The 25,077-nt window shown below is 33.6% G+C and overlaps 1 protein-coding gene across 2 annotated transcripts in view; it reads right to left on the bottom strand.

The window, feature by feature from the left end:
- Positions 1 to 25,077, bottom strand: part of LOC126971802 (uncharacterized) — a 179,745-nt gene that overhangs the window by 112,694 nt on the left and 41,974 nt on the right. For both annotated transcript variants that reach the window (XM_050818225.1, XM_050818226.1), the window contains exon 2: positions 19,576 to 19,701. In XM_050818225.1, coding sequence (XP_050674182.1) covers positions 19,576 to 19,636 — 61 coding nt within the window. In that variant the 5' untranslated portion in view covers positions 19,637 to 19,701. The remainder of the gene's footprint in view (positions 1 to 19,575; positions 19,702 to 25,077) is intronic.

Below are 25,077 nucleotides of genomic sequence, written 5' to 3'. Positions count from 1 at the left end.
GGGTCCCCGACAATTCGAGCTGCTCTGCGTTGCACGCGGTCAAATGGATCAAGCTGAAACTGGGGTGCGCCAGACCAGAGATGACATTAGTACTCCATGTGTGGCCGGACCTGCGCTTTGTAGAGCGCTAGAATTGAAGTATTGCCGTGCGTCATTGGAACGTAATAGTTTTTAAATACACGACATTAAACATGAGATATTAGGGATTGAATATGTTAAGACTCACTTTGTATATTTATGTAAATATACAAATACAATATATATGTATATAGATATCGTTGAACATGGTAGATACTTAAATCTGAACCGTATCGGGGCCGAGTTTTTCACATTACTTATGCATTGAGTTAGAGATTGAAACAAGTCACTCGGTATTCAAACCTCCGCCCGCTTAAACCGCAAACCGTCTCACAACCTGATTGTCTACAAACAAAGAATAACTAAAAATACATCGTCATTTTCAAATAGAATTGCTTTGAAGTTTAAAAGAGCTTTACATTAAATGCCCGTGAGTAAGGGAACTTGATGCTTCTATTTTTAGATTCATATTTAATTGTTTTGGTATTTGTATAGAATTTGATTGAATTAGATAATTTATAAGTCTAGATAGAGTCTCTTGCTGTTAGACAACTGATAAAAACAGGCCAGGAATAGTAATATTCAAATTCAAATATTTTTATTTAAAACAGGATTCAAAATCACTTATTGAACGTCAAAAATTACCACCCATTCAAAATAGACTGCCTCAGACCTGAGAAGAACGCAAGAAACTCAGCGGTTTTTTTTAAATAAAAATATGGAATGTAATATCGTACAAAAATCATTTATGAATAAAGAGCCTCAGGGTGTTCACTTCATTCCCAGTCTGTGGTATCATTAAGAAAATCGTTTATGTTATAGTAACCTTTTCCACACAAACGTTTTTTAACAATTCTTTTAAATTTCGTAACACATTTGATTTGTACATTTTCTGGGATCATATTGTAAATGCATGTACATTGCCCAATAAAAGTACTAACTCAACTTAACCGAGTAGTAGGCATAACAAGTTTATGTTTGTTCCTCGTGTTAACATTATAATTGTCAGTTATACTTATGACGATTTTGAGCTCGAAATCGTCTGATAAAAGTTAAATAAAACCCTATTTTATAAAATATAAAAACCTCAATTACTTTTGAATGAATAAACCGATTTTCACACCGCTTTCAGTTAATCGGTAAAGCCATTTAAAATTATATTTAAAAAAAAACACATTTAGAATTTTTTTTTTCGTAGTTGTTTTGTTATTTCTCAAATTCTACCGGTTCGAATCATATTCAAAATCTGAGTTTGGTAATGTAAATCAAGCTCTTTCGAAAGGCGCCAACCGCGATGAAATCAGACGAGCCGTTCAAAAGTTAGAAGAGGTTTACATACATCCATACACACACACACAAACATACAGCCGTACAGACACTATCGCGGGAATCGTCAGGGAAGCTTCCTAAGACCTACCTTAAAACGTCGAGATCTGAAGAAAACTTGATTTTCAAAGAACGGGGTAAAACCAATAACTTCCCCATTTTTTTAAATTTTCAAGTGGGAAGTTAAAAATATTGTTTCCGGATAAGTAATCACAAACAAACTATGGTATAAGTATTATTGCAAACGGTTCAGTAGTTTTCATAGTATAACCGAAGGAAAAAAATGGCTAGTGGTTTAATATTCAAAATACTAAGAACAAGCGTGGCTGACTGTTTACGACTTGTCAATCAAAATCAACTAACGTAACTATAGATAAGCATTACTTTTCTATCTACTGTATCTCCGTTTGAGATGTCATGATATTTCTCGCACGCTGTCTATATACTGTAATTCTATGGTCAATTGAGTACTAGCAGAACTTTACTATGGCAAGATGAAATTAATAATTAACAGTAATCAATTTATAGGTGTTAGTACAGTAGCTGATATAAGTCTGTCTGTGTGAAAATTTCCAATGAGGTGTTTTAAAATTTCTACGAAAAGGCTTAAGTAGCACTGAAAATACTTATTTCTTCTTACTTTCTTACTTCAAGTATAATGAGAAAACTTTTTGAAAGTTACGTTTTCTTCATGTTTCTTCTCAATTAGCATAAGCTGATGTACATTTTTAAAATTATTATTTTATTGTGTTTATTAGCATGATATTTTATTATTATTCTAAAACGTAATGCTGTGGCTTCAGTAAGACTTATGTAGTTTATACATGTATAATACTAGCTGACCCGACGCATGTTGTTCTGATCATGATAAAAAAAAACTCTAATGGAATTTCGTAAAATCCGAAAGTAAAATTACTAAATTTTAGTATAGGTGGTAATCTCTTATATACCTATAAATACTGAAACAAAGAAAAAAAAATCTATTGCGAATAACAAAATTTTTCATTGCAAATCGGCAATTTAATACTTTATGTCGTATATTTACGTCATAACAAAGCTGTCACACAAAAAGCAACTCACCAAAGCACTTCCAAACTTAATAAATAAAAGTGAAGCTAATCCAATAATAATCCACAGCAATAATGCGATTTCAGTGAAGTGGGGCATGAAAAGGAAACAATTTTCCTCTTATGAATAAAATTTTAAGATGCGTGCAAATTTCCATTACGGGCTTGTCTCCGTAATGGCATCGTGTGGGCAAAATTTTCCTCATATACTGAGGAACTCATTTAATAACAGACATCTGAGTCGTAAACGAGGTACCGCGTGGCGAACAACTGAGTTTTAGAAGTTAATCTCATGTCAAAGGGACACTTCGGGTCAACACTTTTACCAAGTAATGTACTACAACTACTAGGCTATAAACAGATGTTGCTTGATTTAATCAAATACGAAATCCTTCGTCCGATAAAGAAATCCTGTCCATCTTAATGTCTGTCAGCAGGCTGTATCATAGTTTAGGATAGCAGTAGACAGATGAAATTTCGACCAGGAATAATAATATATGAATGATTTAGCTTACTAACCGACTTCAATAAAGGAGGAGGTTCTCAAATCGTCGGTATTTTTTTATGTTTGTTACCTCAAAACTTTCGACTGGGTGAACCGATTTTGATAATTCTTTTTTTATTAGAAAGCTGGTGCTTCCCATGTCATCTCATTGTAATTGTGATCTAGATCTGACAATGATATCCACGAGAAAACCATAAAAGTCTTTAATTTACTGTATGTTTACGAATAACTCATTATCGTGTCAACCGATTTCGATGATTCTTTTTTTATTGTAAAGTATATACTCCACCGATACACTGATTCTAAAAATAACAATAATCGTAACTAGAATTAGATTTATTTATTAGATTGTATAAATACGCAATTATTTTTATAATTTTTAGTGCATATTATATCTATTGTTTTGGAATTGTTTTTGAAGTCGGTTGTTTTTTGTTAAAATATTTTTTATTTTGTAGAAACAAAACACAAAGTAGTATTGTTTGCGGATCACTCATATTCAAGGTGGAGAGAAGCCAAGTTTTTTATATGACGAAGTAAACAATGCTCTATCTGACATCGTGTACTGGTTTAGCGTTCAATAGTCTATTATTAAATAGCCATAAAACTAAATATATAACATTTACCGCGCCAAATGTCAAGAATGTAGATGCGAATGTTTTGTTAAACAAAGAGATTAATAAAAACATTAGACAATCAACTGACATAGATAGGACGTTTACTTTAGGTATTTTCATAATATTATGTCCTAGGGTATATTGTTATGGGGTGCTACAGCCGATAACGATACCATCTTTGTGATGCAGAAGAGGTTTGTCACTATCGAAGATAACATCATTAAACTGTCAAATATCTGTTCTAGCGTTTTTAAAATTAAGACCATTGTGGAGATGAAAAAGGGGGATGAAAGTTCTATAGTTGGTAGCTTATAAAAATGTATTAAAAACAGCAGTTTGTAGTGTATAAAAAATAAAAATGCTGCCCAAAGTAACTAAATTGCACGCGCACGAAGTCGCGGTTAAAGCTAGAAAAAAAAACACTAAAGTTCAATAATTGTATTAAAATCAACGTAATAGATAGCATTATGAATATGATTGAAACAGATTTTCCAAACAAATACCTTAAGCCTTACAAAGGTTGCTCAAACAGGTGTAAGCTCTGTTAGTTTAGGATTATTTAAATTCAAGATAAAATGGTTGTTAACATAACTAAGTAAGTAAGTACTAAGCACATACTTGAAAGGTTTTCGCGCTGAAGGTCCAACGGCAGGCAGTCAAAACCATGCAACCGTTGTCATATTTTATTCACAAACAAAGAGATGTTTAACCCTGCACGTTCCCGCTCTAAAAGGGGCTTATAGCTCAGTGCTACTGTTAGAGCAGTTAATGAAATGTAGACTTTTATTATAATAGGGCATAGAATTAATATACTATCTAGGTAACTACACAAACAATGCTTGCAAGAGAGAAAAAAGAATAAAACTTAGATACAGCAAGATAGAAAAGAAAAACGAATTTATTGTTACTGATTTTGATTGACAAGTTGTAAACGGCAGGCACGCTTGACTCGCTCCTTTTCGTCTCCCATATTGGAAGAACTGCTTTCCCACAAGATTTCTTGGAGCAATGATATTATTAGGACTGCATTAATATACACAAAAGTAGGTACTTAAAAATCTGAATAATTTTATTTTTGGATAAGAAAATGAAAAATAAAATTCATAAACACAAATTTCAATTCCACTGACACATCACAGACATGTACGTAGGTGTTTGACAATAACTTTAACGTAAGCCATCAATTATCCTGCGGTTATTGTTAACTCCAAAAATGACGTCGTTTTAACGCTCGTCAGATGGTGCAACTCATTTAAAGCCAAATCGTTAACTTGACGAATGATTTAACGTGAACGTTCGATATTTAAAGATAACGTGGGATGACACACTCCACCATTAGTATTTTGAACATTTAACCACTAGCACACATTTTATTTTTATTTATTTTTATTTTATTTATTTATTTCTTGTTAACAAATTACATATTTTAGCTAACAAAATTATTGTACATACATAAACTCATTTGAGTTTTACAGTGTACAATAAGGTCGTCAGAAGACATATAATATTATTTAAATTTAAAGTTTAATACTTAATTAACTACTTAAATTAAATTACTTATTTTAAAAGAAAAATGAAACAACTTAAAACTACATACAAATATTAATTATACAGAAAAAAAAAAAAACAAAAGCATAAACATTTAGGTGCCAAGAAATTATATGAACAACATTACAAACTAAATAACTTACCCTCAATATTAACACTACAAGTATTGTCGCTTTTATACAGAGTGATTATTTTATTTACAAACAATACAACACTGCAAATGTAAAAAAATGCACATCGACAAATATAATTAGTCACGAATTATCGAGCTGTCAGGTATTCTATAAGCTGGTATATTCTAAGTCTATGTTCCAGGCAACAAATTGTCGCTTAAGATACTTAATAGCTTTAAGGGTAAATGTATACTCTTTTATAATAAAGTCCCAGCCACTTTTCAGGAATTATCTACAAATAAATTTAAATTTTTTATTAAAAAATGGCTCTGTCGTAAATCCTACTACTCCACAGCTGAATATGTAACTGACCCGGCAGCTTGGGACTAGATTATGATTATTTTATACCAATAGCAATGACAGTACAATATTGTATATTTGATTAAAAAAAACAATGCTGGGAGAGTTTCTTGCGCCGCTTCTTCTCTCTCAGAGTGCCATTTGTTTCCGAACCAGTAGTAGTGTCTACAATATTAAAAATGACACCGAAAATAATTCTAAAGGAATCGATTTTGAGAGAATATGCTTTTTATGCTACTAGTACATTGCTGTCGCAGTTTATAATGATTTAATTGTTGGCAGCATTCAAGATGGCCGAAAGCGGAGAGTAGGCAGATCCATTCCATCAAAATACAGCGCTTGAAGGATAAGCGAGAATGAAGACAGTACCAAAAGTCAAGGCTTTTTCACCGCGGACAGTAAGGTGTGAAAAATATGACTGAAACACATGAGTAACTAAAGGGTACAGAGAATAAGCTTCTTAACTGTTTAGTTACTCATGTGACTGAACTATGGCTGAGAGCATGTCTGTGCTCACTATTATATCGTCGCTAAATTTAATCATTGCAACCAATGCTTGATAGCGCTTTACTTAAAAAGTTCTCAAAAGATTTAAATGTACGAAGCTTAGTATACGAAAATAAATGCATTTTTTGTTACAGATAGTAGATTTATAGCCAGATTAGGTATACAATGCTTATAATACAAGTTGGAATTACATTAAGTGCGCTTTTCTCTCTTCGAGTGGTGTAAATATCTTTTAAACAAACATTTAATTTTTTTGTCTATGCTACACTGTCTATTATTTGTACCATTACATATTCTGTGGAATAGTAAGAATTTATTAATAGAATAAATTTTAAAAGTATACTTACTGCGAAATTTCCGAAACGTTTTCCAATGAATAATTTGACTTTCTGTCAATTTTCCATTGCGCAAACTTTTCGTAGACAAGTTGGTATTTTTCCTTTGACGTCAGTGACAATAAATTTTCAATCAATAATGTTGCTTCCTCTAAAACGTCTGGCAGTGTTACATTGGAGCATTCGTTGTAGTTCAATTTTCAAATTTTATTTCAAAACTCACTCAAAACGTGAAAATTGTCTATTCTTCAGCTTTTATTATTTTTTTTTAATTTAAAAGGCATTAACTATGAATAGTTATTTTTTTAGAGTATTCGAAATGACGCCATTCATCTCAATACAAAATGGACTATCAAATGAATATTTATAATATTAATAAACTGCTTTTGGTTTTTGCAAACAACTAATTTGTGATTTAGGTTGATCCATTAAAACCACATTGTATAAAAGTTATTAGGTCCTGAAGGTATTTATATTGTATTATTTAAACAATAATTTTATGTTGCAAATGTAATAGTTATCAGTATTAGAAATATCGTAAGCTATGCGTAAGACATTGTCGTTTATTTTAACTTTTTTCTTAATTTCCCTTATAATATGGTTTATTTGTGTTCTGGTCCGAGAGCTGGCACCAATTTTTGGGTAGATAATTGAGGCAAGCTGAAAACTTGGTCTATACCTCTCCTGATATACCCCAACTCGGAACTGCAGACCTGGCTGGTGAGTAGCGGGGCTAAGTAAACCCCAAATTTTTAAAAATATATTTTTTTTTTTCAATAAATATATTTGAACATGCAATTTATATGTGTTGTAGTTTTATGTTTGCAAAATCAATTACAAATTAAGCCAGACAATTTAGTCGGGGTTTTTACATTGCCAGGCGCGTGCAAAAATATGTAAAAAATGTATTAGAGGCAACTTGAAATTTTTATATGGCATTATTTATAACAAAATAATAATATTCCCAAAAAGACAGGTCATTTAAGTGGGACTTTCTACCTGCCAGGCAAGCCGTAGTGTTAGAGAGAGCGATTATCGGCAGCTCTCTGCGTTCTTGCTTTCCGCGTTACTTTTGGCTCTAATAAGGTCACGTGACTTACAGTAGCCACGAGGTTTCTAGTCGAAATTTCGGAATAAATAAAGACAATTTTGTGATTTTTGCTTAAAACGGTTTGTATAAAAATGATTGTATTAATTTGTTTGTTGTAAATCGACATATTTTTGTGTTATTTTTTCTATCATAAAAAAATTGTTATTCAGTCGTTTCAATATAATTCTAAATGTTATGAATTACTTAAATATTTGTCATTACTGCAAGAATATTAAAAATATTCTTTTTGAAGAAATCATAAGATTTTTTTTAAATTAATTTTTCAAAAACTTTCGTTGTATTAGATCCAGATCACAGAATAGTAAACATTAGCAGTGAATTAGGACTTGCAGGGAGGGCCACGGCAACCCAAGTGGCTGGTCCATTGCCACTCCTACCACTGCCCTTCAGCCAAATGCGCTCATGGATACGCTTTCTCACCAACGACCTAAGTTGAAACAGTTGAAAGTAGCGATTCCTGCACTATAGCCCAAACTGCCACATTGACTCAGCCTAAACAGACATGACATCCGAATCATGGTGGGTACCCTAACGGGTCACACATCACTAAACAAGCACCTTTTCACTATCAGCGTAATGGACACTCCTAAGTGTAGAGGCTGTCTAGCCGAGGACAAATAGGTCACTCATGTAATCCTGGAATGTTAAAAGCCAACACCCCAGGAATGTTCTGAATTTCTGGAAGGAGCTGGGCTGGTTGGAGTAACTGGCCAATATAATGGACGCAACTCAGTGGTTTAATTGCGGAAACCGATACCATATCAGCAAATTATCTATACAATCTTTCTCGACTGTTTTTTCTTTGGTATTTAACAGACCAATATATTTTTCAAATAATAATTAATAGTCAGGTAAATATTAACACTATCCGTGTCTGTTTTGTTATTTTTGTTAGTGCTAGATCACTTCAAACAGTACTCAAAATGACTAAATTATATAAGCAGCAAACTGAAGCCTAGTATTATAGTTAAATTCAACAATAAATGGGAAAATTAAACAGACCCACACATCATAAACCCTTCTCAATCAGTATCCAAAAGTTTGTTACGTTTTGGTTAAGGTGGAGGTGGAAAAGTCAAGAATGAAACCCTGATTTTTGAGTATGTTACTGATGATTTTTGTTGGAATTGCAGTGCTTATCAGAATGATTATTGTCTCACCTTCGTAAGAGAGATATAATTATTGATGTAAAATTTTTGAAACTTGAGAAAGACCTCAACTAATCCTATATCTTAATAAATAAAATGTATAATATAAACGAAACTAATTTCGCCGAGATCAATGTCAAATATGTACCATAAAACAGTGTGAGTGCATTCATCAAACTCGAAGAGCGTATAAGTTATGCATAACATATAGATTGAGTACGTCGAGGCGATATCATAAATATTCAGGTGGCGAAGGGCGGCTCTACAATCGCGTGTTTCTATTAAATTGCGATATCACGTTATCGAATGCATATTCATCTAAACACTATTTCAGGGAACTTATCTGGATGGACGTTTTGATCAAACACATTTTACTTAATTTATTCTCTGAAGTGATATTAATGAAGAATAAATTATTATTTAACGTACCGAATTATATTTAAACTAGCTGCTGCCCGCGACGTTGTCCGCGTGAAGATGCTTTAAAGCAGCAAATATATATATGTATGTATATATATATATATATATATATATATATATATATATGAATGCATCTATGCTAAAGAAAAATGCTTGGGCGTATTTCTTGACCTTGTGAAAGCCTTTGATACAGTTTCTATACCACTTCTTTTAGACGAAATGGAGGCAATTGGAATAAGAGGAAAGGTGTATGCAATTTTCAAGGATTACCTTACAAACAGAAAGCAAAGTGTAAAAATAGGTAATCATCTAAGCTCGTTTCGTCGAGTAACTCACGGAGTACCTCAGGGCAGTGTCTTCGGTCCTGCTTTGTTTATGATTATGTGAACGACCTTTGTCTTTAAAATATATATTACTACACGACTAGTTCCCTTAGATGAAAAAATTCTGTACAAGTTCATTTCAATTAAACTAGAATAATATAATACCTACGAGTTCTGATAGATGAGATACTATCATGGAAACCGCAAATTGATCAACTGTCAGAAAGGACTAGAAAACATATTTTCGTCTTTAAAACCTTACGCCAGACTGCTGATTTCAATCTATTGAGAAATGTTTACTTTGCATTAGAATAGTACTTATTAACTTATTGTATAACATCGTGGGGTGACGTCCGAAAATGATGTCTTTTGAAGCTTGAACGGGCCCAACGTGCTTTATAAAGGGTTATTATTAACAAACCCTTTCGCACATTATTAAATGCGATGTCTTGTCTATCAGACAATTGTTTATAAGGGAGTACTTGACCAAAGACTACGATTGCAGCGGAGGGGATCTGTGCAAGCACGTCGTCAATTGCCGCTTGAATGCAGCCCATAAGATGATCGGTTTTGTAGTTTGTAGTTACGACATTTTTTTATTTTTAGGATACTTTTCAAATAATACCTACACTTACAAGCTGCTCTTTCCGCTGCTGTCGGTGCTCTTCTATGATACAGCGCATATCCCTTGTCATTGTGAAGTGTCTTTATTAGAATTTCCCTGCAAGCTTTAATATCCTATTTCATCCGCATGTAGGTCAAAATTTCCAAAATGCTCGAAGAAATGTTAATATAAATTACTTCTTACGAAGTGCCTAAATACAATGCTAAGTGCCCTCTAAACGCATTTCATAGAGAATTCATACCTGTGTTTAAGTATAAGTTCCGTGAAACATTTTTTTTTTGTAAAAGATGAAAATAAAATTCGCCGAGATCAGTTCATGTTCTTTTGTTTATGTAATGTACTAGGGAAACAGTAAAAAACAATGTCTCTAGAAGTTACTAGAAATTAACAACAACAAACAAATTAAAAAACTTAAAATACAGGTCCTAGGTCCGGCCTAGTTTAATGCTAGTGACAATTAAAATAATATATATTTTATTAATTAATTTTATATATTATTCTAAATGCTTATTAGTTAATTCAAACATTCGCAGCTATATGTTTTTTGTAATAAAAAATTATTGTATTTAACTTTTAAATTTTGTTGTTAAGGTTTATAATAATCAATTAATGATTAGTGTTGGATTAATAGTGCATCTAATATTGCTCAATTGTTGTGCCAGTCTCTAGTTAAAATTGCAAAATTAAATTCGTTCAGTACTTCGCCCACCACCGGACCGCACCATAGTATCACGCACTCGGTTGGTCATCGTGGTAACAGTTAAAAATGTTAAATACTTAAAATACCGGATGCGATAAAAGTATTAATTTTAATATTAGGATCAATTTGTTACTCCTAATGTGCGTTAGAAATCAATTACTAATATTTCTTTTGTATTTATAGTTCACTATTCTGGCGATAATTAATTAATTGGCACTTAAAAGATAAAGGTAAATAAATTAAAACTAAAATTATATATTCTCAATGACATTGAACTAGAAGTACATTTCGACAGCGTAAATGTTCACCATAGTTCATTGTACTAGTGAATAAGATATCACAGTCTGCATGTCTACCTATTGCCGGGCTCCTAGCGAGAATGCCATTCGTATTTACTAGCCAAATACGTTTAGTCTCTAATTTAAATCCTCATATACCAGAGTTTACACCAGTTTTATTCAATTTCAATTTATTGCATTTCCATAAATATAGTCCTTATATATTCCATAAATATATCCTATATAACATTTGGAGTTAATACTATAGTTATACAAGGCAGTATATTATGGATACCCAGTTTGGGTGTCGCAATTTGGTCTGAACAGCAGACCGTAGTAGGGAGACCCATATTTTTATTTATTTTAGTTTGGCTCGTTTAAAAAATCATTTACGGCATAGTAGCACTTTTCTAATAAAAAGTTTTTAGTGTTTTAATTTCATTTTCATCATTTTTTTCGAATTTTGTTTGGCAGATTATTATATATTTTTATAGACATTACATAAGGACTCGATGTATGTAGTACTAAATTTGATTTTGGGAGGATTATTAACCTTGGCGAAGCTTTAATCATTAGTAGTATATAAAAGTCTCAGAATGTAACATCTAAATATGATCGCATATGTTTACAGACAATCAAGGAATGCTGAAAGGTTTTAAAACTATTTTTTACGCAAAAACTATTTATACTAATTATTCGCTAACCATTTCAAAATATTAAAAAATGCACAACGTTAATGTTCAAGTTTTCACTTTTGCTGGCATTCCCGGAGTGCAACCCCGTTGTTGTATTGGTAGATTAGACTGCAAACATTTTTACTCAAACGATAATAAATTAAAGCTAGTGAAAAGGTCTAAAAATTAGGAGTACCTAGTAATTTAACATACATAAGTCGGCGTATACGAGTAAATAACATTAAGCTAATAAATCAAGACCTACATTTTCAACAAAATCAAGCAAAAAAAAATTTGCCAAGAACACAATTGGTCATTAGATAGGCTAACGAAGTATATCCCGACTGTTTGTGACGTCACAATCCACGAGTATTGTTCATCAAATAATTTATGCGATTCGCGACACGAAATAATAAACTCGTATGATTTGCAATTTGGCTTCTTTTGATCAAACTGTCTCTCCCTGTACAATTCTGAATTATTTTTTGTCACGCACTGATCGTTGTGTTACCGCATGACATGATATATGTGTATATCTTCATTTTTAAGGCTTCTGTTCTTTTTTCAACAATTTATGATTATTATGTATTTTTATGGCCCCCACAAGAAAAACCGATGATCTGGTTAAGATCACCGGAGTAGATTGGATGAGGGCAGCGCAGGACCGTACGGCGTGGCGATCTTTGGGGAAAATCTCTGTCCAGCAGTGGACGTCTTCCGGCTTAAGCGATGAAGTTTTTATTCAAGACAATAATTGTAAAAATGTCAATTTAATAATAGGCAGTTCCAATACCTTTCGCTTTTCATACAGATAGTTCTATAATTATTTTTTTCTAATTTGTGTATCGAACTTACGCAGTATTTCAACCTCAATAGGTGCCTTAGGGAAAAGCAGGAAGTGAACTGTACGTCTGTTGTAAAAGAAAAGCAGTGCTATAAAGCAAATGCTTAACCCGTTTACGTACACTTTCACACACGTAATACTTAAATTGAATTTAAAAATTACAATATTAAACTTGGCTAAAGCATTCCGATTGATTTTATGATGTCGCCTCTAGATTAATTTCGCAAGTACCGCTAATATAAACACACACGCACACACATTTATTTATACTTTAAGAAGTGCTCTCTGCTTCCAATATAATGGTAATAAATACCCTTCATAAAATATTTTAGTATGCCCTAAATATTTGTAAACTGGAGCACACTGTATAATAAAATAAATATGGCAATTAAATTTATTTCGTTATGTCAATGTTAAAATATTGTTACTCAAGTGACTAATTGAAAAGAATTGAAGATATCGCATATATAATAATATTTTAAGTCGGTATGGGACCGATAAAATTATAATAGTCCAATTCAACCCCAAGAATACACAAGTTTGTACGTTCACCAATAAAAAGTCTCCCTTTGTCGTATCCCCTCGATTCGAGATCACTCCTCTAACTGAAACAGCCTGTATTGGCATATTTGGCGTCAATATATCGAGCGACGTTCAGTTCCGTGGTTACTCGGAAGAGAAGGCCAAACTGGCCTCTAAGAAGCTTGGTGTACTCAGTAAGGTGAGACAATACTTCACTAAAAGCCATCGCCTGGAACTTTATAAGGCGCAAATTCGGCCTCACATGGAGTACTGTTCTCACTTCTGGGCGGGTGCTCCCCAGTACCAGCTTCTTTTTTTTGACCGCATACAATGAAGAGCGGCTTGAATCGATCGGCTTGATTCTTTGGCATTGCGTAGAGATGTGAGTTCGCTCTGAATCTTCTACCGCATTTATCACGGGGAGTGCTCAGAGGAGCTGTTCGGGTTGATTCCAGCGGCCGAATTCCACCACCGAACATTACGTGCAAAGTACCATTTGCATCACGTAGACGTCTGGCATTCCAAAACCGCGCGTTTTGTCAGAAATTTCACAACCACTTTGTGGAATCAACTGTCCCCGAACAGATACGACTTAGGGACCTTCAAGAAAAAATCATACTCCCTCTAAGGTTGCCGACCTGACACACCTGTTGTTGCGGATGTCCATGGGCGGTTGCCTCACGTCTTCCCATCCCATAATCCTCTTGCCCGTTTGCCCCCTCTTATATAAAAAAAACAAACGTCGCAATAATATGTTGTATATTCGTCTCAGTAAGTCATACATCTTTGTGCCGTTTGGTATCGAGACACTTGGCCTGTGAGGCCCAGAGGCGCGGAGAATATACAAATAACAATCTACGCGCCTTAATAGGGCTATTGGAAATCCAAGTGCTGGCAGCTATTTCGGTCAACAGATCAGCCTAACTATCCAATGCGGAATGCTGCCAGTATTTTTCGTACACTTTCCCGTAGCGATAGTTTTAATTTAATGTAACCATAGTATTGCAAGTATTTACACAAATTAAATTCGAAAACAAAGTTTTTGAACGATGCGGGACTCGAACCCGCGACCTCGCGCGTTCCGTGCGAGCGCTCTTTCCAACTGTGCCAACCGTTTGATTGACTTATCTTTTATAAAATCTTGTATACTTTGTTCAACTCGCAAGTTGTGGCTCCGTCTACAGGATCACCTTTACAGTTGATAACCTGCTCAAACCCAATATTAGCACATTAGGAAATTGACTTGAGATGTCGCTCCTTCAAATCTTATTTCGCGGGTTCGAGTTCCGCATCGTTCATAAATTATGTTTTCAAATTTAATTTGTGTAAATAATCCTAGAAGTGAGTCACTTTAAAAAATAGCACATTGTTATAAGATTTGTTTTGTCGGAATAAGTGATCATCAGTTATGTAATCTTATTAGATTCCGAGTCGATAAGCACGTGAGTGTGGCTCGGTTTAGTTCGAGACTTGGCTAAGCTATTGTTAGCTCAACTAAGCCAAACAAAGCTTCAACGTTTTCATGGAGATAGTCATCGGCTACCGTCTCATAACGTAAGCCATTTGGCAGCGAGTGTTATGACAGGAACACAGCTTTGTACACGTACAGATACCGTGACCTAGAATATGTCACGTGCAATATTATAGTCTACAATCTATATTTATATTGAAACCTACTTTCAAGTTACGGCTATTATGATATATAATAATAGCTGACCCGGCAGACTTCGTACTGCCTCAATCGATAAATAAAAGACCTAAACTTTTGTATAAAATAAACTTAAACAAAAGGAATCCTTTTTTATTAAAACAAATATAAAAATGATCGGTATGAATGAAATTTTATTATTATTTTCGATTAATTACACATGTTGTTGCTTAGGTACTTACAAAACAGAGTTTTTCTGAAATACTGGCTATATACAAGGTTTCAATTTGACAGACACACACATTATGATACAGCCTGTTAATCAATAGCTTACTGATAAACTATTTCTTTTTCTTTTGTTTTATGGTGCGGTTAGGTTCAGATGTTTTTTTTGTTGACAAAACATAAGATTTATCCGTCTACATAAAAATAATTTGATTGATAGTTACAACTATAGTTAATCTACCAAGTATAGTTACCTAAATTAAGTTTATTAGTGTTATTGGTTATTTTTTACCACCTGAGAAAGTTAGAAAGATACAAAAATTCTAATTAGTTATTCATTTTATACTATTATTTTAATCTGATTTCTGACTCCAGAGTCGCCCATGCGAAATGTCAAAAAATTTTTGTTTTTATCTAATTCCGATCATTTTCATATTTCTGGACCTAAATATATATCCTATGACATTACATCTATTAAGAAAAGCTTTAAATAATTGGCTAACTTGTCATGATGAAGTGGAAAATCTTCTGATCAGACTGACATGATAAACACACGCATTGCATAGATGGACCCAATCAAAGGTCCAATTCTAACCCACATCCACACACTCACACACACACAAACACACACACACACACACACACACACACAAACACACACAATTAATTGTAAATTGTAAAATTTGGTTTTTAATCATTTCTGTTTATTTCTATATTGTTTACTAAATAAAAAGTTATCTGCTAAGGAAGTTGCGAGATATTCCCAATACAAGTGTCCTAAGACAACTTACTGGGAAGTCTCAACCACTAAAAAATGTATATGTAATCTTTGAAATAAACGAAATTTATTTATTTATTTAAAGTAATAAAATAATACTACACTGGACAGCAAATAAACCGGGCCACCCGCTACTTTCAACTTACAACTATCAAAGTTATACCTACTAAAAGTGCGTTTCATGATGATTAAAGTGAAAGGAAATTCGTTGAGATTAATTATTTTTTTAAGTGTTAGTTAAGGGTTTTTACAAAAAAGAGACGTTTTACAATAGTATTAATCACTAGTTATCATAAAATAAAGTGAAAAATTAAAGCCTGAAACAAAACAAAAAATTAAAAAGAGTTATTTTATAGTATTCAGTATTCTCCCCCTTGCGCGGATAACTGCGAGCATCCTTGTATTCATCCGTCTTGAGGAAATGTATTCCACTCCTCTTCAATTGTTTTTCGCATCTCTGGAAGACTTGTTGCAGCAGGTACCCGGGCTCGAACCCGACGTTTCAGCTTATCCCAAAGGTGTTCTATCGGATTCAAGCCAATCCATTCTATGCATGCCGACATCGCGTAGATACTGGGTCACCACGTGAGCAACATGACGCCGTGCATTATCATGCATCAACTGCGTATTCTGTCCGATATATCCTGCGTAAGGTACCGCATGGTCTGCGAAGATTTCAGTAATGTAGCGATGAGAAGTTAAGCCACGTGCATGGCCACGGGCCGTCGTTTCGATGAAAACTAACGCGGTATATGTATATTTATACGTGGTTAACGAAATGCCGCCCCAGACCATTACAGATCCTCCTCCATAAGCAACAGTTTCCCCGATGCAACACTGAGAATAACGTTCTCCAGGGTGGACGATATACTCTCTGTCATCCGTCACTTCCATGTAGACTCACCCTGGTCTCATCAGTGAAGAGAACATTACCCCACTGCTCTCACGTCCAATCCCTATGCTCCCGAGGTAATTCAAGCCGAGCTCGACGGTGGGCTAGACCTGTTGCAGCTTTCTTTGGAGTCAGATTCCGTTCAGCAAGTCTTCTTCTAACGGTATCTGAACTTATGACCACTTAGCATTGGTCACGCAGACTTTGTTGGACTTGAACTGCGTTGAGGCGGCGATTTCGCAGAACAGTAAGTAGGATATAACGATCATCTGCTGTTGATGTAGCCTGAGGTGTCGTCTCCATTATTGACCGAAAAAAGTTGCAAAATTTCGCGCGTTCGATCAGAAAAGAAATATCCGACTACCCTCATTGTAGTAAGACGAACGCTAATCGCGATCTCTAGTCAAAACAGAGAAAATCGTTACCATTGTGTTAGTCGCTCGATTGCAATGTGAGTTGTCGGCACTTTATTATAAATTTATAGTCATTTTAATCATCATGAAACGAACTTTCTGTAAGTATAATTAGGACATTTTTAAGTATAGAAAAATATTTTTTATTTGCTGTCCAGTGTACATTCTTTAGCTTATAGTTTTAAGTATGTTTTAAGTTTTCTAGTATATGTAGTATGTTTACTTTACTTCTAAATATTTTATGGAACTGCTAGGTCAGTTTGAACTATATACTATGTAATTATTGTTGAATATGTCTGTTTGTTTCCTGATATAAATATATTCCTGATATAGATATATTGCGGTTTTAGTGTACCTCACAGAATTTAATACTTTACTGAGGTAAGCTTAGCTGCTTCTCATAGTATAAGCGCTCTATGAACGTCCTGTTAATATAGCCGGAACAAACATATAGACAGAGCCATTAATTTACAGCGAGTTAGTTTGCAAGCGATACTTTTGTTTGGTGGTTTTTGAAGTGTATGCTGACCAAGATGGCGACCGGTTTCAATCTTACTGCGCGGGGATACAGTGAAATATCGCAAAAATGATATCTCAGTAAAAAATATTTACATTCTTCAATGTACTAATTCTAACTGCCTCCAGTTTTTATTTTGCAAAATTGTTTTGACACTTGCGAAATAGTTTTTTAGTGTCAGATTAGAAAATTCTATTATTATAATATGTAAAGATATTTCAAATTCAAATTCCAATATTTTTATTCAAAACTAGCTGACCCGGCAAACGTTGTTTTGCTATATAATTTATTTTAAGTGTTCGACGATTTTTCTCCGGCGTATTTTACAAATACAACTACTATGAAAAAGTATTAAAGAGGGTTAATATATAGTATATATGTGACACTCATAAAAATTTGAATTTCTATTGGTAACAGAATTTTCAATATCGGCTAAGTAGATCCAGGGATAAAGGCCGGATATGCTCTTGTGATTCCTCTGGTGTTGCAAGAGAATGTGGGCGTCGGTGATCACTTAACACCAGGTGATAATGATTTTAAATGAAAAAAAGGATTTTCTTTTTTAGTAAATTTTTTAATGGTTTTATATTATTCTGCGATTCCGGACGGAGGCAAATCCAAAAAATTAAAAGTCATGAAAATCAGTCCAGCCGTTCTCCAGATATAAGTGTTCGAACAACTATATTGTGTAATGTATGTTACTTTGTACTAATAATTTTTATGCTTACAAACTATGATTTCATCAAAGTTTGTAAGCATAAACAGGTCAGATGTATGTATATGATTTATTGATTGATAATAATGCATTTTTTTTTTTATTTTATTAAAATAAAAACCCCTCCACCCGCAGGCGTACGGTCACCGCGAGCCCGTCCCACCACCTGCCACTGGACCGCACCACAATATCGCGCATTCGGTTGTTTATCGTCATCGACATAACAATTCAAATATTTGTTAAAATAATATAGTATAAACAGAGATTATCTACTTGAAATATCTGTTAAGTATAATTCTGATATGTAAGCTATATTATTGTAAAGTTTCAAAATCCATTTAGTAGATTTCGTGTGAAACAGCAACAAAAATACATCCATACGTCCAGACGTCCATACATTCTTACAAACTTACGTATTTATAATATTAGAAGATACTTTTTTGGAAAGCCAGAAAGTTGGGCTGAAATTTTCACAGGTATTACCCATGTCTGGATGTTGGACCATCCAGTCATGGACACACAACCTTGAAATTACTTTCACTATCAGTCCATTACCAGATCACTAAGCCAAAGAGTAATTATCACAAACATGGACACACAACCAATATACAATATCTTTATGGAATATTGTGTCGGGAACGGGAGCATTACGCGATTTAGTTTAATTAACATTATACTCTTCTTTTTTTATTAAAATAAGGACGAGACGAGCAGGACGTTCATTTGATGGTTATTAATACGCCATGCCCATAACAATGTAGTGCCGCTCAGGATTCTTGAAAAATCCAAAAATTCGGATCGGCACTATAATTGCGCTGGTCACCTTAAGACATAAGATGTTGTCTCATTTGCCCAGTAATTTCACTAGCTACGCGCCGTAAGATTGAAACACGGTAATGTTAACACTGCTTCATGGCAGAAATTGGCGCCGTTGTGGTACCCATAATCTAGCCGGCATCCTGTGCAATGGAGCCTCCCACTGCCATTCCAATGTGTACACTAATACGGTATGCTAAGCTATAAAATTCGATTCATTAAAAGGTAACTCTAGAAAGCACTTAGACTCGTTAATTTTTAAATTGAGCGCATGATCCTAAGTATAAACAGATTACAAACTTTGGTATCGTAATAAGATTCAAGACGATTTATAAATCGATGGAATATTTAAGTAAAGTTATGGAACCCTATTATCTGTGATTATGTTTTCATTTATTCATTTATTTACAATGTAACAATTTAATGTAAGACTACTTTTGAAGGTATCCACTTAATTAACAAATATATACCTTTGCACAACAGCATAAAAGCCAAAAGCAGCACTCTGGAGTAAAAGTTCGTGATTGCCATGATGTGATGCCGCTATCGCTGTGGTTTCGATCTCCAGGTCTGAAGAGAGTTCATGTCAGTATTACCTGAAATAAACACATACATGTAAAGCTCAGTCTGATATCAATATAAGGCTTCATTGTATATTTTATGGAAAAGGAGGACAAACGAGCGTACGGGTCACTTGCTATTTACTGATCACCTCCGCCCACTTTCTCTTGAGGGGAAACCACAGGAGCGAGACCGGCCTTTATGGAAGGAAGAAGATTTAGTATCGTCCCGGAAACACCGCACAAGGAAGCTCATTTCACGGCTTTGTAGTAAGGCAGAAAGTTCCTTGAAAACCGCACTGTTGAAGGACCGCCACACATCCAGATAGTGGGGATGATATCCTAATTTGTGGCATGTAGTGCGAAGGTTGAATTCGGCGGAAGGAATCAGGTGAAACAGCTCTTCGGAACCCTCCCCGTTTATTTTTAGCTAATATGACGATTTTAAGAAATCGTATTACCTTTAAAGTAAAGTTATTGTTATACAATTCTCTAACTCAATCTTATATACAATATGGTTTGAATAGTTACGGACGTACACATAACTCCTATTTCAATGAAATATTTAAGTTGCAAAATGAATATTAAACCATTTGCCTAACTTTTCGGAAACTTTTTAAACATTGCAAAATTTTACCGGTTACTGATGAAATATTCAATTTTAACAGAAAACTTTTTCAATACTAAATACTGGGATAAAGTACAAAATTCTGTATGCACCGCGGGCCGTCACTCGGGGCCGTTTATGCGTTCCGAGCGCGCGCTCGATAGATATGGCGAACGAACGAATGCTTACCTAGTTCCTCGCCTAATTAATGAATTACCCACTGATGTACGGAACTGTACAAATCCTCGTAATATTAAGAAAAAACTTAAAACATACTTTTTAAGTCACTTAAAATAAATATATATACACAATTTATCTAACTCGCACTAATGTTTTGTAGTTAACGTACCTAGATTTGAATCTTTGTTAGCATATATTACAAACCTGTGTGGTTTTCTGATGCTTGCTTTAAGTATTTTATTTTGTAACACAATGAAGCGACCGACGTCTCTACGCAACGCCAAGTTTAAACATTAACCCCCTTATTCATAATAGTCTGCTAACTTTAAGCATTGCTAATTCTCACTCTGTCTTCTTCTATTGACCTAAGTCAGAATGAGAAAAAATATTCCTAAGCGGCTGTTTAAAGTTAGCGGACCATAATGAATAAGGGGGTAAATCTCTTTTAATTTGACGATGTACTACATCAACCCATTATTACTAAGGAATCTCATCGAGTACTGATTTAACTTCTAATAATTAGGAAACCTTTAAATTTACTGAATAAAGACTTTATTTAGGCTGGAAGGCTCAGAAACAAAGGCTACATTTGGTAACTTTGCTTTGTAGTCGAGTTGAGTTAATTAATTATAATTGCAAATAAAATACCTTTAAACCACTAAAACCGATGTCAATTGAACTGAATTTTTACACAAGATTTTTAGCAAAACTTTAAAATTTATTTTATTTTGTACTTTTTTTTTATTAATAAAGGAACTATGAATGAATTAATTAGTTTATCAGAAAAAATGTATTTGATACATAAAAAATATGTGTACCTAGGAAAGCAAATATCATATGAATATGAAAATAGAAGAATCGTTTTGACCTTTCGTTCGATAAAAAAGGGTGAGAAAAATTATAGCCAAACAAGGAGATTCTGAAAGACAATTTCGCTTAAAATTAAAAAAAAGTCATTCTCGATATGTGAAAAAAAAATTCTGTTGAAAAATTTCACTATACTGATATCCTTAACAGATAACGGAGCATTGTAGACAAAAACTGACACCCCGATGGGTCAAAATTCAAGGCAAGTCCATACGAACCTTATAGATGATAATGGAACTCTTTTTGAATGTCTTTAACTATTTCACAGATTTAAAACCTGACAGATTAATTCATTAAAGATAGAGGGATAATTTAAAGAAGAACCTAAAATTTACAAGCCTAGTATTTGTATTACAATTATCTATTTTATATAAATAAATATAACCACATTTAGAAAAAAGGTATGCTAGTTCACATGTCAGAAGAGTAAACTTAATAGCTTCAAAATATTCTAAACAATTATTTTTGGAGTTTAAAGAAATAGTATATGGAGTTTTTCATGGCAAATATCTTAATATCGTATTAATTATTGTGATGAAACTCATATTAGCAATTTTATCATTTACTATTCGTAGTTTATTGTTCTATTACATGAAAAATAATGATTGACATTTAAAAAAAATTAAAACAAAAATTCTATCAATAGGTACATATTATTTTTATGAAATTTAAAATAATTGTTTTTTCAACATAACTTCCATCCATATTACAAACCTTCATATTCAAAGACATTTGCTTAGAGTTACTAAAATAAGAAACGAATAAATTGTATTTCATTTTCAGTCATGTAAAATACCTACTAAATAAACTATTTATGTACAAAGAGCGGTACTTCGAAAAAATTTCATTCAAAATCTTCTTGTTGTTAATAATTACTATTAAAGCTACTATAATAGGTTAAAATTTCATTTACACGTGAAAAGACATATTTTGTCATTGTCCATTTTTATATTTACAAATAAAACAGCTTGTCTAACCATTTATATGATAATGTTTAATTAAAATTAAACATTTTTAAAGGATTAAGACGCGTATAATTATTGTAACTGTGTTTTTATATTAGATTTTTGCGTTAAATTTACAGATAATTTATCTGCAGTCCCCCTGAAAGAGAGATCTGGAATGGTCTTGGAACGTCGGGTTAGCTAATAAAAATGTAATTTTTTCGCAATAATCTAATGTATACACACAGTTACAATTACACGCGTTAATCCTTTAAAAATGTTTTATGCAAATGTGTAACACTTAATGTAACTGTTAATCAAAAAAGATACTGTTTTTTTGATATTTTGCATCACACTGACAACGCCATATTCCTTACTGAGGTTATGAGGCTCAGTAAGTGAGTAGGGAAGTATAGCCGTACCTACCGGAACACTGAACGCATCCAGTGGTTATATCGTCCAAGGTTCAGTATCTCTTCTTAACCCGGAAGTTGCCAAGGTACTTAAAGAAGTTTCCATTATTTGAACTTTAAACTACATTATAGACAATCCATTCTTAGAGAACAGCTGTTGGTATACGGGTATATAACTAAACGTTGGGGAGTGCCTTTAATTGGGGTTTCACGAACATTAATCAAGTGGTTAACGTCAAGGGAACAGTTAAGGTACTTGCATACTGCATCGTTACGTAACAGACCGTTACATTGTATTTGCTATTCTAAACGACAGTAATGACGCGTTATGTTTCACGGAAAATTGCTGTAAATATTAGAATCATTAGTTTACCTGCTAAGAATAAGTTTGTAAAATTATAATTAGGTAGTCGCTTGCTCAAGCAACTATTATAAAGCAAGAAACGGTACGATAGGATACTCAAGGTCGTGCTATTTAGCGATAATAATATATTATTTGAAGAAAAAAATACATTTAAGATAGATATTAATTGACTAGTAGACTTAACCAAAAGTTAAAAAGTAATTAATATCGCAACGCAGTGTCACTCACGGAATAGACGCTAATCGCGGGGCGCGGAGGTGGGAAGAGGGATGGCGTGCACACGAACCTGTTGGCGGTTGCGCTCAAATAAAGAAAGTAGCGCACTCAGCGGTGATTTATTACTTCTAATTATTATTTATGAGAAAATCTGCTATAATAATGGTAGAAAATAAAATCACGTGATTTGTCAACAAAACTTGATTTAATGTAAAGATATGTATGTAATAGATAATAGTATAAGTGGAAAGTGGTAAAAATTAGTATAAGTGGGCAAACGACTGGAGAAAAAAAAATACAATAACACCCGTTCAAGTATGATTCGGGTTCGCCTACTGTTGGTTCCGTACTATCTTATACTTTACTTTTGTAAAATAAATAATAATAAATATGCATTGCAGCCATTTTGGGATATGCTGGCTTATTTTTTTTTATGTGTTTTTACAGCAATATTAGTACGTATACAAAATTTCAACTGTGTTCATGTCGCGGTTTATTAATAACAGGCCGCTGACATACAGAGAGACAGACGGATCCCTTTGCTAAGCCTCTGGGCACGCAACCCTAAAATGTATATTAACCCTCGAAAGGACAAGGAGATGGGTAATGTAGGGGAGGTTTCAAAATAAGTTCATTCACATTGCAAATGCATATTTTTTATTATTTGATAAACTAAACTATAACAACATCATATGCAGATAGATTTGTGAGAGGAGTATTCTTTTTAACAACTTAAAAAAAAATATCCTGTTAAGTGCACCCAGGACCTTATACATGGGGCACACAAACCGCCTTATTCATAATAGTCTGCTAACTTAAAGCATTGCTAATTCTCACTCTGTCTTCTTCTATTGACCTAAGTCAGAATGAGAAAAAACACTCCTTGGCGGCTGTTTAAAGTTAGTGGACCATTATGAATAAGGGGGTAAGAGTTTTGCACTTCTAGCTGACTCGCTTCTAGCTACTGTTTTAAAATTTGGTTCGATCGCATGAAAAAATGTTTAAAATGTAAAAGAAAGTGTTTTGAAAAGCAATAAACTTAATATTTTGGTTATAACATGTTGTTTTTTTAAGTTACGCAAAAGTTTTAGTGTGACCTTCGTAATATGACAATTGTTTACAATACGTTCTGCCCTTTCTATGCCTCTACCAAATCAGGCTCAAATACCCCTACAATCTCAAACGAATGTAAGAAAAGTTGGATTTCCTTTCTTGAAGCTGCGTTATTAATAATATATAATAAAAAAGAATAATTTATATAAGATTATATCCCCATCAACAGTTTCCAACATTGCTGACTTGCAAAATTGCGTAGAGTATCGCTTCGATTCGATAGTATAGTTTGTGATACATCTTATCTTTAAAATATTGAGAGAATATTTGAAAGGATTGAAAACCGTTAAATTGTTCATGAATTTATACATTAATTAACTTCGTAAAAAATATTAATTATTATTTAATTCGAGGCGCTCAGTTAACTTGGCAACGTATTCACTGGTGTCTTAATATAATAATCAATTAATTACTAATACGCAATTTATATAATAAACGGATGATAAGATCTACTGCTTGTAGACCTTCATACAAAATTACAATTTCAAACCAAGGGAAGGTCTCGCACACAAAACCATTGAAAAAAGTATATTTCTTAAAAAAATTTTAGCTATTAGAATTAGCCTCAATTACTTTAAGGTAAACACATGCCTGGTCTGGTCTAAGGGCTATATTTCACGGTGGCGAAACCAGTCGCGCCACCGTGGTGTCTAAGAGCTTTACGAAAGTTACGGATGTTTGCGGGACACGAATAGCCACGCCTATAAA

The sequence above is a fragment of the Leptidea sinapis genome, chromosome 24 (assembly GCF_905404315.1).
Source record: "Leptidea sinapis chromosome 24, ilLepSina1.1, whole genome shotgun sequence".
In the NCBI taxonomy this organism is placed as follows: Eukaryota; Metazoa; Arthropoda; class Insecta; order Lepidoptera; family Pieridae; genus Leptidea; species Leptidea sinapis.
Note: the sequence above shows the minus strand (reverse complement) of the source record. Positions and strands in the feature narration are given on the sequence as shown.